This window comes from Centroberyx gerrardi, unplaced genomic scaffold (assembly GCF_048128805.1).
Source record: "Centroberyx gerrardi isolate f3 unplaced genomic scaffold, fCenGer3.hap1.cur.20231027 Scaffold_59, whole genome shotgun sequence".
Classification (NCBI taxonomy): Eukaryota; Metazoa; Chordata; class Actinopteri; order Beryciformes; family Berycidae; genus Centroberyx; species Centroberyx gerrardi.
Window position 1 is genome coordinate 292,867 of NW_027605193.1, and position 14,587 is coordinate 307,453.

The 14,587-nt window shown below is 40.7% G+C and overlaps 1 protein-coding gene across 1 annotated transcript; it reads right to left on the bottom strand.

Annotated features, from left to right (window-relative positions):
• Positions 1-3,401: 3,401 nt before the first annotated feature.
• Positions 3,402-13,694, bottom strand: LOC144538172 (uncharacterized). Its single transcript, XM_078282286.1, has 4 exons — positions 13,621-13,694; positions 6,410-6,456; positions 4,421-4,452; positions 3,402-4,224 (listed from the first exon to the last, which is right to left on the bottom strand). The coding sequence occupies exons 2-4, from the start codon at positions 6,426-6,428 to the stop codon at positions 3,694-3,696; spliced, it is 582 nt and encodes a 193-aa protein (XP_078138412.1). The 5' UTR covers positions 6,429-6,456; positions 13,621-13,694; the 3' UTR covers positions 3,402-3,693.
• Between the last annotated feature and the right edge of the window lie 893 nt (positions 13,695-14,587).

A 14,587-nucleotide genomic window follows, 5' to 3' on the forward strand; every position in this document is an offset into this window, starting at 1 on the left:
GTGCTGTTCTGACAGTGTTCGATATCAGTGAACTGGCAGAACAGTTGGACTGTTCCAAGCATCAAATTCCTGCTTTATGCAGATGATATGGTTCGTTATCTCCAACCAGAAATGGTCTCCAGCATCATCTAGAAAAATAGAACTGGGCCATAGATGTGAATTTAAAGAAAATATATTGATATTTCATATAAGCCTAGGAATCTGGAAGACAAATTCCACTTTACTGTAAACAACAACTTTTCTAAACACACCCAAAGATACACAGCTCAGATACACAGCTCAGATACACACCTCAGTCCGTCCATTTCTTTGACACAGCAGTGAAAACACTCACAGAAAAAGCTTGCAAGGCAACGCAATGCAAAATGAAGCTTTTCAAAATTGACATGCCAATTAGAATCTGGCCAAAGATTTGACAATGTAATTGCTAATTGCCTTATATGGAAATGAATCCGTTCTATAAGGGAAGCAGCAGTGAAGCACATGGGACAAAAACCCAACGGAGGCGCTACACAGAATTCTGTCTAAGAATCCTAAATATACAAAGAAAGGCACCAGACAACAATGTCTAACAACGCCTGTAGCAGCGAATTAGGATGCTATTCATTATTTATTAATATACTAAAAAGAGCAATGACATTCTGGAGTGGACACACTGAACTCAATCCCAAAAGAAACTCTCCACTTCAAAGCATTACAGGCCCAAGAGCAGAACCCTGAAAACAGACATCAGCACTGCTACAAATCAAAATGGTTAGGGTTAGGGTCCTCCAAATCAAAAGGCCACAGATGAGCTCTCCTGTTTTTGAGAACAATGGAAGCGGATGTTGCAGTGAGAGCTGGAGGAAGAGGAGTGAGAGGAAGAGGAGGAAGAGGAGGAAGAGGAGAATGAGGACAAAGAAGAACAAGAAGAGTTGTCTCATATGAGATCCAGGCCACTTTGGTTCACCATGTGGTCAACATGGACTGAGCATGAGGCGCTTTAGGGAGGCAGTCTGGGCAGAGAGTCCAGCCCGACCTGAGCTTCACTGCTGCTTCCATCATCCGGACATTCAGACAGAGAAAAGGCAAGTAACCTGCTGTCTACATACTACTATATACTGTAGTACTACTGTAGTACTACATATCAGTAGGTCTGTCTACATACTACGATATACTGTAGTACTACTGTAGTACTACATATCAGTAGGTCTGTCTACATACTACGATATACTGTAGCACTACATATCAGTAGGTCTGTCTACATACTACGATATACTGTAGCACTACATATCAGTAGGTCTGTCTACATACTACGATATACTGTAGCACTACATATCAGTAGGCCTGTCTACATACTACTATATACTGTAGTACTACATATCAGTAGGTCTGTCTACATACTACGATATACTGTAGCACTACATATCAGTAGGCCTGTCTACATACTACTATATACTGTAGTACTACATATCAGTAGGCCTGTCTACATACTATATACTGTAGTACTACATATCAGTAGGCCTGTCTACATACTACTATATACTGCAGTACTACATATCAGTAGGCCTGTCTACATACTACTATATACTGTAGTACTACATATCAGTAGGTCTGTCTACATACTATATACTGTAGTACTACATATCAGTAGGCCTGTCTACATACTATATACTGTAGTACTACATATCAGTAGGCCTGTCTACATACTACTATATACTGCAGTACTACATATCAGTAGGCCTGTCTACATACTACTATATACTGTAGTACTACATATCAGTAGGTCTGTCTACATACTATATACTGTAGTACTACATATCAGTAGGCCTGTCTACATACTACTATATACTGCAGTACTACATATCAGTAGGCCTGTCTACATACTACTATATACTGCAGTACTACATATCAGTAGCTCTGTCTACATACTAATATATACTGTAGTACTACATATCAGTAGGTCTGTCTACATACTACTCTCTATATACTGTAGTAAAATTGTAGTAAAATATACTGTAGTGAAAATCTGTCAGTTACAATTAATACAAACCTGCTCATGTGTTGACCAGGACCAGAAGGAGAGCAGCACCTTACACCAGTTTCAAAGTCTCTGCATTGGCTGCCTGTTAGTTTCAGGATTGATTTTAAGATCCTTTTACTGGTTTTTAAAGCTCTTAGTGGCCTTGCACCCAGCTATCTATCAGACCTTCTCGTAGCTTATGAACCAAGCAGAACCCTCAGTCTTCTGGCAGCGGCCTTTTAATCATCCCGAAAGTCAAAACAAAAACCCACGGTGAGGCATCTTTTTGTTTCTGTGGTCCTCGCCTCTGAACCGCCTCCAGAAGACCTGCGGGCTGCAGAGGGTGGTGACATTTTTAAAAGCAACTCAAGACTTACCTTTTTAGTCTAGCTTTTACACCTTAATCAGAACAGGGTCAGAAGAGTTTTTTTATTTTTTTAAATGTATTTATTTTTTTTGTTTTTTTATTTTTTTTTAATTTGTTTTAATCTTGTCTCTGGTGTTTCCTTAGTTTTACTGTCTTATCAAGTTTTAGTCTGTGAAGCACTTTGCGTTACATTTGTTTGTATGAAAAGTGCTATACAAATAAAGTCTGATTGATTGATTGATTGATTGATAGTACTACATATCAGTAGACTTGTCTACTGTTCTTTATAGTATACTGTAGCACTACATATCAGCAGGCCTGTCTACTGTTCTTTACAGTATACTGTAGTACTACATATCAGTAGTAGTTGTGTCATTTCATATTGACCAATTACATGATGCTTCTGGACCTTGTGCAGAACTGAGAGACGACAGTCTGTGTGAACAACTTGTGATGTAGATGAGCTGCTGTCAGACACAAACAGGAGGCAGGAGCTGCTGAACTTTTTATCCTTTTTCTTTTCTGTTTTTCTCCTACTGCATTGTGTTTTGTATGTAGAACACTTCACATATCCAGGGGTTGATTGAAATAAAGTATTTGTGATTGAAATAAAGTATTTGTGTGTTACTATATTTGTGTATATATACATTACTGTAGCAGTGTTTTACAACAGGCTACTGTGCATAAGTGTAACTCTGAAACCCATAAGCCTATTGATCAGATATTCATAATAGTGTTTTCCGTTGAGCACATCAGTGTGTAGTTGAGTGTTAGTAAGATTATTTATATGATGGTTGTGTTTGTCATTTTGATGCAAAATTTCTCAAAATTTAGCATTTTGCATCAGTTTTTCTGTTTTGTGTTTAGTGTTTTGAGAAAATGAGCCTTAGTTTCAAAAAATGTGTGTAAGCAATTGTGAAGAACTGTAATTGAATTGAACTGAGAGTCAGAGAGAGTCAAGTCAAGTCTGTTTATTTATTATACACACAGCATACACAGGGTAGACAATGAAATGCTTGTATGCTGGTAACAATAAAAGAATAGTAACATATATTCACATAGATAAATAGAGTTGAAATAAAATAAGAATCAATTCAAAATAGAAAAACACAAGTTAAGAGGAAAGAAATAAAAAAAAGCACAAGAACATAATACTATAGTACAAAGTGACATAATGTGACAAAGTGTCATAGTGTTGTGAAGTGTTGAGTGTCCTGAGACAGTGGTCATGTGACCATGGTGGAGAGTCTGATGGGTTGTGGGTAGAAATTGTTTCTGAACCTGCAGGTCCTGGTCCTGATGCTCCGATACGTTTCCCAGATGGTCAGGTGGTGAACAGTCCATGACAGGTGGGCGGGGCCTCTGATGATGTCATGGCCTTCCTCAGGCTTCGCTTGTTATAAATGTCCTGTGTGGGTGGAAGGGCGGCTCCGGTTGTGGACTGAGCTGTCTTCACCAGGGCTGAAGGGCCTTGCAGTCCAGAGCAGAGCGGTGTCCGTCGGCCCGATGCAGGACGCTCTGTGGTCCAGAGCAGAGCGGTGTCCGTCGGCCTGATGCAGGACGCTCTGGGGTCCAGAGCAGAGCGGTGTCCGTCGGCCTGATGCAGGACGCTCTGTGGTCCAGAGCAGAGCGGTGTCCGTCGGCCCGATGCAGGACGCTCTGTGGTCCAGAGCAGAGCGGTGTCCGTCGGCCTGATGCAGGACGCTCTGTGGTCCAGAGCAGAGCGGTGTCCGTCGGCCCGATGCAGGACGCTCTGTGGTCCAGAGCAGAGCGGTGTCCGTCGGCCCGATGCAGGACGCTCTGTGGTCCAGAGCAGAGCGGTGTCCGTCGGCCCGATGCAGGACGCTCTGTGGTCCTGACAGGAGAGAACAGCAGTAGGATCAGGTCTTGCTGAGTCTCACAGTCGACTGATTTTCAGACAAATACCTGCTGGGTCACTGAGGGGCAAAGTGTGTGTGTGTGTGTGTGTGTATGTGTGTGTGTGTCTGTGTGGGTGCGTGTATGTGTGTGTGTGTGTGTGTGTGTGTGTGTGAGAAATAGTCACAGGTTACCTGGAGGTTCCCACTGCAGGTGCTGCTACTCTCTGTCAGAGAGAGAGAGAGAGGGAGAGAGAGAGAGAGAGAGAGAGAGAGAGAGGGAGAGAGAGAGAGAGAGACAGAGAGAGAGAGAGAGAGAGACAGAGAGAGAGAGACAGAGAGAGAGGGAGGGAGGGAGGGAGGGAGAGACAGACAGACAGACAGACAGATGGAGAGGTCAGAAGAGGAGGTGAAGTGAAGCATAGCAGCTTTTGTTCCTCTCTCTTCTTTCAGACTGATGGTGTTTCTGTTGCTTCTGTCTGATAGACGGCCTCTTACTGTACCTGTCTGCCTGTGTGCCTGTCTGTCTGTCTGTCTGTCTGCCTGTCTGTCTATTTAAATGCATTATTATTCCAGTATTTATCATGGTGATATATTACGTCTTCACTAGATACTTCTGTTGGATCTCTGTTCTACTTAGCTGGCTCAATTGTGAAAATGTGACTTTAATATTTGTCTTCTGTACTATTATATGTATATATATATCCATATATACTATACATATATATATATACATATACATATGTATGTACAGAGAGCAGAGTTAGCTAACACTGCTATAGGAGATATCAGCTATCACAGCAAACTCAGATGATCTGGTGTTATCTGGTGTGTAACACACATCAATAATTGTCGACATGGTCTGTTTTGATGTGCCAATTATTAGCTTTGATGATAATTATCCTCAGTCATTACTGTGTTTCACTTTGCTCCATGTATCTAACATTATGATAGATGTCATGTCACATGGCCATGATTCATTTCTGCAGGTCCGATCATAAACTTCTCCTCACTTGTTGTCAGCTGGTACTCTACACTCTACTACCTGTAAAGTCCTATGTGTTGGCTGAACATGTGCCTAACTAGCAACATGACCGTAAACATGAGTATGTAATATTATGTGTTAGCAGGTCATGTGTTTAGCTAGTAACATGCCTGGGGAAACCAGTCCAGTACCTCCTAGCTATTTGGCCTACCATGTTTTAGCTGATAAGGCTAAATGTGTTGTGAGCAGGTTTGTAGCTAGCAGTGTTCCAGTGCAACATGTCCCAATGATTAGGAGGCATTGTGGTATGTATTACACGCTTGGTGATAAACCAGCTCAGTTCATAACTCGATGTGCTGTGTAGTAGCTGGTCATGCAGTAAGCTAGTAGCATGCCAGTGAAAAACCAGTCATGTGTTAGCGTAGCTGACATTCCTGCCTTGGATCAGTGACTAGGACACATAAACAGCATCCATCATCTAGAAACAGCTTAACCTTTCACTGTCTCCTCTATAATGAACCATACAGCTAGCTGCACACTGCCTAGCTTCTCTTTTATATGATATTTACCCTCTTGGTACCACAGAAACAGAAATAGCACCCATCATCTAGAAACAGTTTAATCATGCTGTCTTCTATCTGGAAGCTAAATCTAGATTATTTAACTATCTGGAAGCAATCTCTTCATTTATAAATACCTAGCTGAAATGCTAACAGTCTCATTTTGACCAGACTCATTAACATCCTTCATCATGTTTAACTGTCTCATCTATAATAAACCACACAGCTAGTTTTTATCTGCCTAGCTAAATCTCCGTTCTCTACATTTATCCTAAGAAACAAAGGCAGAATTCCTTAATGCAGACCACAGTTTATCTTCAGACTGTCAGCTCTGACAAACTATCTATCTATCTATCTATCTATCTATCTATATATCTATCTATCTATCTATCTATCTATCTATCTATCTGACTAGTACATTGTTAGGGTTCAGACATGTTGCTGTTTAGGGTGTAAACACTCTTCAGTGAACTGGTCGAGCGACACTAAGCAGAAACACAACCCCCCTCGCTCTCCTCTGGACTCTTTCTAATCAACACTCATATTTTCAGTAAGTGTTTTTTACAGACAGTGCAGTGCCGACCAGCTTCTACACCCTTTGCCCTTTGCAAGACTGCAGTATGTTAGTATGGTAGTTACCATGGCAATGTTGCATCATCCACTCCAGACCAATCACATCTTGTAGCCTACAAGACAGTAAAGCAAGACGATCAGTTAGAAGGTTGAGGGTTAAATTCCCTCTGCAATATTCTCCTTCTGCAATTCAGAACATATACATGTTGTCAGACATCTGAAAGAGAGAGAGCTTTGAAGTTGTGTGTGTGTGTGTGTGTGTGTGTGTGTGTGTGTGTGTGTGTGTGTGTGTGTGTGTGTGCTGGTCTGCCTGCATTAACAGTTGGAGAGCAGCTTCCAGCCACCTGAGGCCCATGTTAATCTTTACTGGAATGCTTTTAGCAGAATTAGCCGCCTGCGCCTTTGTCTGCTTCGTGCTCCAATGCCAAACGCTGTTCTTCATCTCTCAACATGAAGAAGACAGAACAATGTTTCAAACCAAAACCGACACCAGAACCCAGCCAGCATCTGAAGAAGACAGAACAGTGCTTCACACCAGAACCCAGCCAGCACCGGTACAGGATGTGTAGAGAAAACAACGCCCCCTGCAGGACATACTGGACCATTCTGCCAATCACTGTATGCATGTAATGACAATACTACAGTGATACTACAGCCATACTACAGCCATACTACAGTCATACACTGAAAAAAGTGAACATGGGCTGCCATTTATGTAAGGAGTGATTTCTACTTGATCTGAACCAATAAAATTACTTTTCAGTCTTTTCTTTGGTTTAATCTATTGTAATCAGTTTTATTCAACTTAAAACAAGGCCTCATTGGTTTAATGTAATTGACTGACTGAATCAAACAGCAATTTCTCATTCACATTCAAGTTTGCATGTCACGTGACTACTGACGTAATCAAACTTTGGTAAGTTCAATTTCAGATTGTCCGCCATCTTCTTTTCCCACATGAAGACTGGGCGAGAGCCACGAGAGCAACGGAAATCGGTAAGAAATATAAAAAGACCGTTGAGTTATTATTTTTTTTACATCGCTGTTACCCTAACCCTCTGTTGAGGTTGCCTCAGCTCGGCACAATACATTGCGTTTATTGTGCTAGGTAGCTAGCTAGCCATTTGAGCTACACATGTAGGCACGGGCTCCGGTGGTAGCACACAGCTACCGTGACGGGCTGTGGTTCTCACCGGTAGCTAAGTTACATTCATATTTAGTAACTTGTGAACCACAAACCCACAAATTGTAGCCACGGATGAGTTGTTTGTGTTGATTAACCTTGGCTGGTATTGTTCATTGTTCAACCGGTAACTTTATACTACCAAACTGAATTAGCAAAATGTCATTATCAAACCTTCCATGTAGTCTGCTTTTTTGTGTTACTTTGCTCTCATTAACAAATGACTCCCTTTTTCCTACAGTCTGGAGTGATTGCAGTTTGGCTGTTGACTGTATTCACCTTCATGTTAATGTCAAAATCTAGCATCCCAGCACCTGTTAATGGTAAGTTGTCATATTTGAATGCCATTAGCACTACACAGTTGTGGAATATCAGATGTAAGGTTATGCTTATGATTATAGGAATTATAATGTAGTATTGTTGTTTCACATGGGATAAGTAGATGGAGATTAATTTTATGCTTTACTGAACCCAAAGTCGTTGAATTCGAGGTGTCACAGCATGTGTGTGGTAGTAGAATACACTTCTTGCTCAACTTTTAATTAGGGCTGGGCGATATAGTAGAATTCAACATCACGATAATCAAGAGGATTTTTTTTTTTAATATATCACAATATGGCTAATGTATGCAGGTCACATTATCACATTAAATAATCATATTAATGTCATATTAATCCCATTGAACCAATTGTAATTTGGGTCCTATTTTTTGGTGTCAATGCACTGAAGGCCAAAGCTGCAGATCGTGAGGCCAACCATATGCCATCCTATCAGCTGGCGAGACAGCAGAGAATCTTGAGATGGAACGGCAGGTACTTTTGAAGGAGGTGAAGGAACGGAACAACGAGAGGATTATCGGAGACAAACTGGCCAAGACGTTTGCCCTTCGTAGACAAGAAGTTGTGGAAAAACAGCTCCGGGTGGAAGAACTTCAGGAGTGATGGCCAGCGCTGTTTCGAGAAGAAGAGGTATGAGTTGAATATTATCATTTCATAATATTTTTTTGTGAGTGTGTTGTGCTCTTGTTTTGCTGTGAAACTACATGTCCCTGAAAAAAATATTCCAGCAGTTATTTCAGCTTGGTATGATATATAGACAACAGATATTAAAATAAATGTATAATATTTAAATTGTAAATATATGTGGGCTGTGTCCTCATACATGATAGATTTTTCTGAGTGGCTATCTAACACAAAATCTGTTGTCTAATTTGTATATTTCAGATCAATGCTGAATTCCTACGCATCACAACGGTACCTCTACAAGCACGATTCTTGGCCTGTTTGGATAGTCTGATCCTTATCAGTTCAGTTGTGTCTCAGTCGGTGAGTTGAAAGCTATTACATTGATTATCTTTTGATCTGTGTCTGTGTTGCTAGAGTCTGGACGTTAACATCAGAAGAGTGCCTCCTAAAGTGCCTCATGATGTACCTGGGTGAAGATGTGAGCCACCTCATCAAAGAGTACCTGGTAAGGTAGCAAATTACAGCAATGCAGTGAGATCAAGATATGTTTGCTGTTAAATGTAACTGTTGGTAGAACAGGGTTAGGGTTTGGGTTAGGGTTTGGGCTAACCCTAACCCTAACCCTGAACTGACCACTTATGTTGAAATAGTCATGTTGGAAATCCAACAGACAAACTTTGGTCTAAAGAGGCATCTTGGTTGGTTTTAGATTGAATTGGCAACTGTAAATGTTGCGTTTTGTGATATGTAATGCTTATTAATACTTTACAGAGTAAATGCACTTTTGTTTTGCTCTTAATTGATAAGTATAAGGTATTTTGAATGTGCACTTTAACCTCTCTAAATACCTCAAACCTTGATGCTATACAAAAGGAGAAAATTAAGTTGTAAAAAGGACATTCAGTTGTTTCATTTGAAATGTATGGAGTTGTTGACACTGATGTAAAAGATGTCTTAATAAATGTTAAGAATGTAACTGTGTGTGTTTTTTCAGAATTTCAACCAACTTGATTTTTCAACTTGGAGGAAAGTAACTCAGTTACTTGTAACACAGTTGATGCAGTTTCATTAGTTTTTCTGAAAGGGTTAGGGTTAGGGTTAAATACCTTGTATTTGCACAAAATATTACTTTGTAGTTGTGTAAGATATCGGCTCAAGCCAAGGTGAAAATCAAAGTTAATGCAGAGAAAAACATTGTTGCAAGTAGAAATTATGATTTCATGATATTTGAAAACTTTCATTGGTTCCAATTTTTTTTTTGATTTAAGATTACTACAGATATTTGGTTTGTTTAAACTGAACTTTTTTCATTTAAGAAAAACAAAAATAATGAACTGTAAAGATGTTGATGCAATTTTTTACTTCAAGTGATATTACAGTGATACTACAGCCATACTACAGTGATACTTCAGTGATACTACAGTGATACTACACTAATACTTGGGTAAGATCAATTAATTATTGATTATTGAATTATTTTCCTTTTCCAAGACCTGTCTAGAATTCACCCTGACTAATTACACTTTCTTATTTACAGCTACTGTTAGTTAGTGGGGGCTGACCAGTAAAACCACAATCTTCTATTTTTTTCACTGGGAGCTGACCAGTAAAACCAGTCTTCTGCTGTTTCTGCTGTTAGTTACTGGGAGCTGACCAGTAAAACCACAGTCTTCTACATGTTTCCAGTGGGAGAACTCTTGCTGGTTTCCAGGTGTTTCAGTAGTCTCCAGTGAAGCAGTGCAGTGTTTGCTGAGTCAGCCTCCCCTTGGTAAATATAGAATAACTAAAAACAGACAAAATTGTGTTCTTTATCTTCCAATCCAACCAGGCGAAGGTCAAGGACAGTTAGGAGCCTTTTGGAAGTCTTTGAAGCAACACAAAGTCAATGTTTGAAGCAGCTGTATAGAGATGCTTTGAGGCAGACTGTGGTTGTCTTTGAAGACATACGATCTTTTTTTGAAGAGTTTGACTGTCCATAGTGATAAGCAGGTTTCTGTTTTGGAGCCTAGCCTATCAGCTGACTGTTAGTAAACAACATGTCTTGGAGTGTGGTGGCTGGATGGGGGTAAGAAAGCTACATAGGGGCTGAAAACCCTCTTTCATCCATCCGGGAGATGAAAACCCTGTTTCATCCCCTGGTTCCTCCAGCCTGGGAGAGCTGGAAACCCTGTTTCATCAGGTTTTTGATCAGAGAGATAAAGGTTAGTGTTGGGGTTTGGGTCAGGGTCAGATTTGGGATCGCTTATAGGGACTTTGGCCTGAAATGGTGAGGCAAGACCTTACTGATACTGGACAGAACATCCAGAAATCTGAGTTAGCAAGACCAACCTGTCCGTCTCAATTTTTACCCTTCTGGCTGGGGTCAGGGTTCAGGGTTCAGGTGTGAGCACTACACCATATTGTTGCTATGGGAATCATGTTGCTATGGAGATCTTTGTTGATGTTTTGATGTGTGGACATGCCTGATGCACTTTGAATAGCAAAGTCTTATAACTGTATAAAGACATCCTAAAGGAGTACCTCATCTCTTTTGGAAGCTTTGGCCTCTGTTGTGGTTGGCCAAGCTACTTTTACTTTATTTGACATATAGCCTGCTATAAGTGTACAGGACTTTGTCTTTGTGGCATTATTGCAGAGATATAAATAACTGCACATCCTGACACAACACTGATGGATCAGAAATATTACCATCATCTCTCTCAGGTGTTGGATATCACCATACTGTGGTGCTTAAAAGCCCTGGCTGTAAGGGAGCCTGAATCTAATATGTGGACCCTATTTACGATTAGTGAGTAGAGCAATCAAAAAAACATTTAAAATGTCTGTATTAATATCAAGCCCGTCCTCAATTGCCTATATACATGACTTTCGCCATCTACAGTAGATGCTGGCTTTAAGAAATGGGCCAGATATGGCCTGACCTTTGTCCACCAACTTTTTTATGATGGTCAAATATTAGACTGTGGATAAATATGCCATTCCCACAACAGACTTTTATAGACACCTGCAGCTTAGATATTTCCTCCAAAACAATAGTGACTGGAAAACTATCCAAACTCCCAACACTTAGAAAAGTATCTGATTCACTGTCAGACAAATCAAAAGAATTTCATCTGTTTACCTCAACCTATTTCACTGGATGAATATAATTCATTCAATCTAAAAACTAAGTGGGGGATGGAAACTCAGGAGGCCATTTTGGAGAGGGAGAGGAGGGCTGAGACACATAATGTAACCAACTCAAATTCAGAAAAACATAATCAGATATTTCAGGACACCAACACTCACTGCCAACTCAGGCACCACTGATAGTAGAGCCTGTTGGAGATTTTGTGGAGGGAAGGACGGCAGAACCACCATATATTGAGGACATGCCCATAAAGATTTCTGGGACAGTGTATTCAGAGAAGGGGTCGCGTTAACCGAATATTTTCCGTCATTGACTGAATTTTTGTAACAATGACGGAAAAATCTGAAGGCCATCTGTCATTTTGACAGATTACACTGAGGGCGATCTACCCTAACGTTAAGTAATTCACACGCAACACTGTCTGCAACACATCTGCTTCGTGTGTGTTGACATGAAAAGTGACCGTACAGTTGGTGTCTCTGTTCATCTTTTCTCTCTTACTAGTGCAGTGCCCGTTCGCCCCGCTGCTGCACAGAGCGCTGTTCGCTTGTTTATTCAAAGTTTATTAATATTGAACGTGTCGCGTGTCCAAATTGCACCAAATCCGACACTGCACGTCCTTGGGTCCCCAGCAATACACCCGCCAAATGTGAAGTAGATCGGACAAACGGTTCTCGAGATATGCGAAGGACAGACAGACAGAGATTCCTTGCTTTATAGTATGATGATGATGATAAATGCATAATCTAAGTTTGTTCTTCTGTAGCTGTATTAAATGTTATTGTGATCGATTGTTTTTGAAAATTAAATGCTATTAAATAGGCTATGTCTCATTATCATTAAAAAAATGAAAATGAAAATGACGGGTAATAATAGATTATGACGGAATTTTTACGACCCTGTCCATCAAAATGACGGACAACGAGAAAGTCTAATGCAATCACTGATTCAGAGATGTTGACCCAATCTTTGACATTGTAATCCCACAAGATTTTAAAACTGACATTCTTGGTGTGATACCAGAGTGTCTCAACAGCAGAAAAGAGATGTATATGTTGCAAATACGTCTTGTAGCAGGTACAACAGTTATTACCCTAAAATGGCTTCAATCTGAACCCCAACATGGTCCAAACTGAAAGAAGCACAAGAAATTGAAAAACTGACTCACTGGTTAAAGTTTATCTCTAAATGGCTCCAATAGACAACAGGATCCTCGCTAACCTGTAAAAATATTATTATTCATGACTTACAACTAGATGTAAAACCCTACTAGACTCAACACCATGTCAGCTGTTCCCACCCCATCTGTGTTTGCTTGACCTTGTGTTTTGTTTTTTCCTTTTGTGGACTTCACTTGTTTGAAATCTCAGTCTGTTTTGCTCTTGTCTATTTATTAGCCTTGCTTTTTGGTTTTACATCTTACTTTTTCCTTATTTTGATAAAGATGTTTCTTAATGTGAAAACATGGTCTGTTTTACGGCTTCTTGATCTTTAAACATTGTCACAAAAAAAAGTGATAAAAATAAAAGCCCAGGCTGAGCCACTGATGCAATTACAGGATTCAGAATATGAAGTAAACTTATGTAAGATAACTTTTCCTAATCAGGTGATGAAAACACTGTGGCTCATGTTAATGGATGTAATAATTATACATTTACACTATCCCAAATATTTACATGTTATAATTTTGTCAGAGCACTATAAAGACTACATTTCCCACGAGGAGTTGCCCCCAACACCCCCCCCAGCCTTTCCCACAAGGAGTTGCCCCCCCCACACACACACACACCACCTCCTCTTCTCTCCTGTCTCCTCAGTTTTGGGTTCTTGAAGTTAATGGTGAGTGAAACAGACAACAAGCAGAAGCTGTTTGATCCAAACACCAGACTTCAACCTCAACGGCTGACACCGAGCTTGGTAATATGAGACCCAGCATAAACACACACACACACACACACACACACACAGAACAGCAGTGCACCTGGACAGTCACCTGTACCTGTCTTGATGTAAACAGTGGTGGTGAAGGAAGTCAGTGCTGGTCTGTGAGCTTCTACCATCCAGAGAACAGAAAACATGCTGCAACCATCCAAAGTTAACAAGTCAAAACTCAACTAACGTGCTGAAGACAATTAAACTTTGCCTCAAAAGACTTTGAGGTAAAGTTGAAGTTGGAGGAGGAGGAGATAACAACAGGAGAAGAGTGGGAGCTGAAGATGTAGTAAGGGAAAAGGGAGGAGCAGAGAGAGAAGTGGAAAGGAAAACAGGTAGAAAGGGTGGAGAAGAGGAGGTGGTTAGGAAGAGGAGGAATGACAGGAAGAGAGGATGAGAGGAAAAGGAGAGAAGGGAGGAAGGGAAGAGAAATTATGTGAAGAGAGGAGGAGGGTGAGGAAGAGGAGGAGAGATGAAAGGAAGAGAGGAGAGGAAGAGGAGAGATGAGGGGAGGTGAAGAGTTATGGACACCAGCTGGTTTCTTTTCCTAGAAGATCGCTAAAATCACTCCAACACAAAACCTCCAGCACACTCCTCCTCTCTCCCTTCATCTACTATCCTTTCCTCCTCTCTCCCTTCATCTACAAACCTCTCCTCCTGCTGCTAAAATCACTCCAAACCCTTACAAACCCTCTCCACTCCTGCTCTAACCTCTCTGTTCCTCACACAGCAGCCGAGTGTCTGACTGAGCTCCATTATGAAGCTGGAAGGAGGAATATTTAGTTTTGAAGGCAGAGGGCTGAAAACACACATTTTCTCTTTTTTTCCTTCTCAATCTTTTGTTCAGAACAGCAAATCAATAACACTTTCTAACCCTTCATCCCCTATCTCTCTCTTTCTTTCACTGTCTCTCTCTGTCTCTCTGTCTCTCTCTCTGTCTCTCTCTCTCTGTGTCTCCCTGTCTCTCTCTTTGTCTCTCTCTCTCTGTCTCTTTCTCTGTCTCTCTGTGTCTTTCTGTCTCTCTCTCTGTCCTC

Coding starts and splice junctions, on each gene's coding strand:
- LOC144538172 (XM_078282286.1), bottom strand. Junction 4,225..4,420: donor CCTGCAGTGGGAACCTCCAG/GTAACCTGTGAC, acceptor CTCTCCTGTCAG/GACCACAGAGCGTCCTGCAT.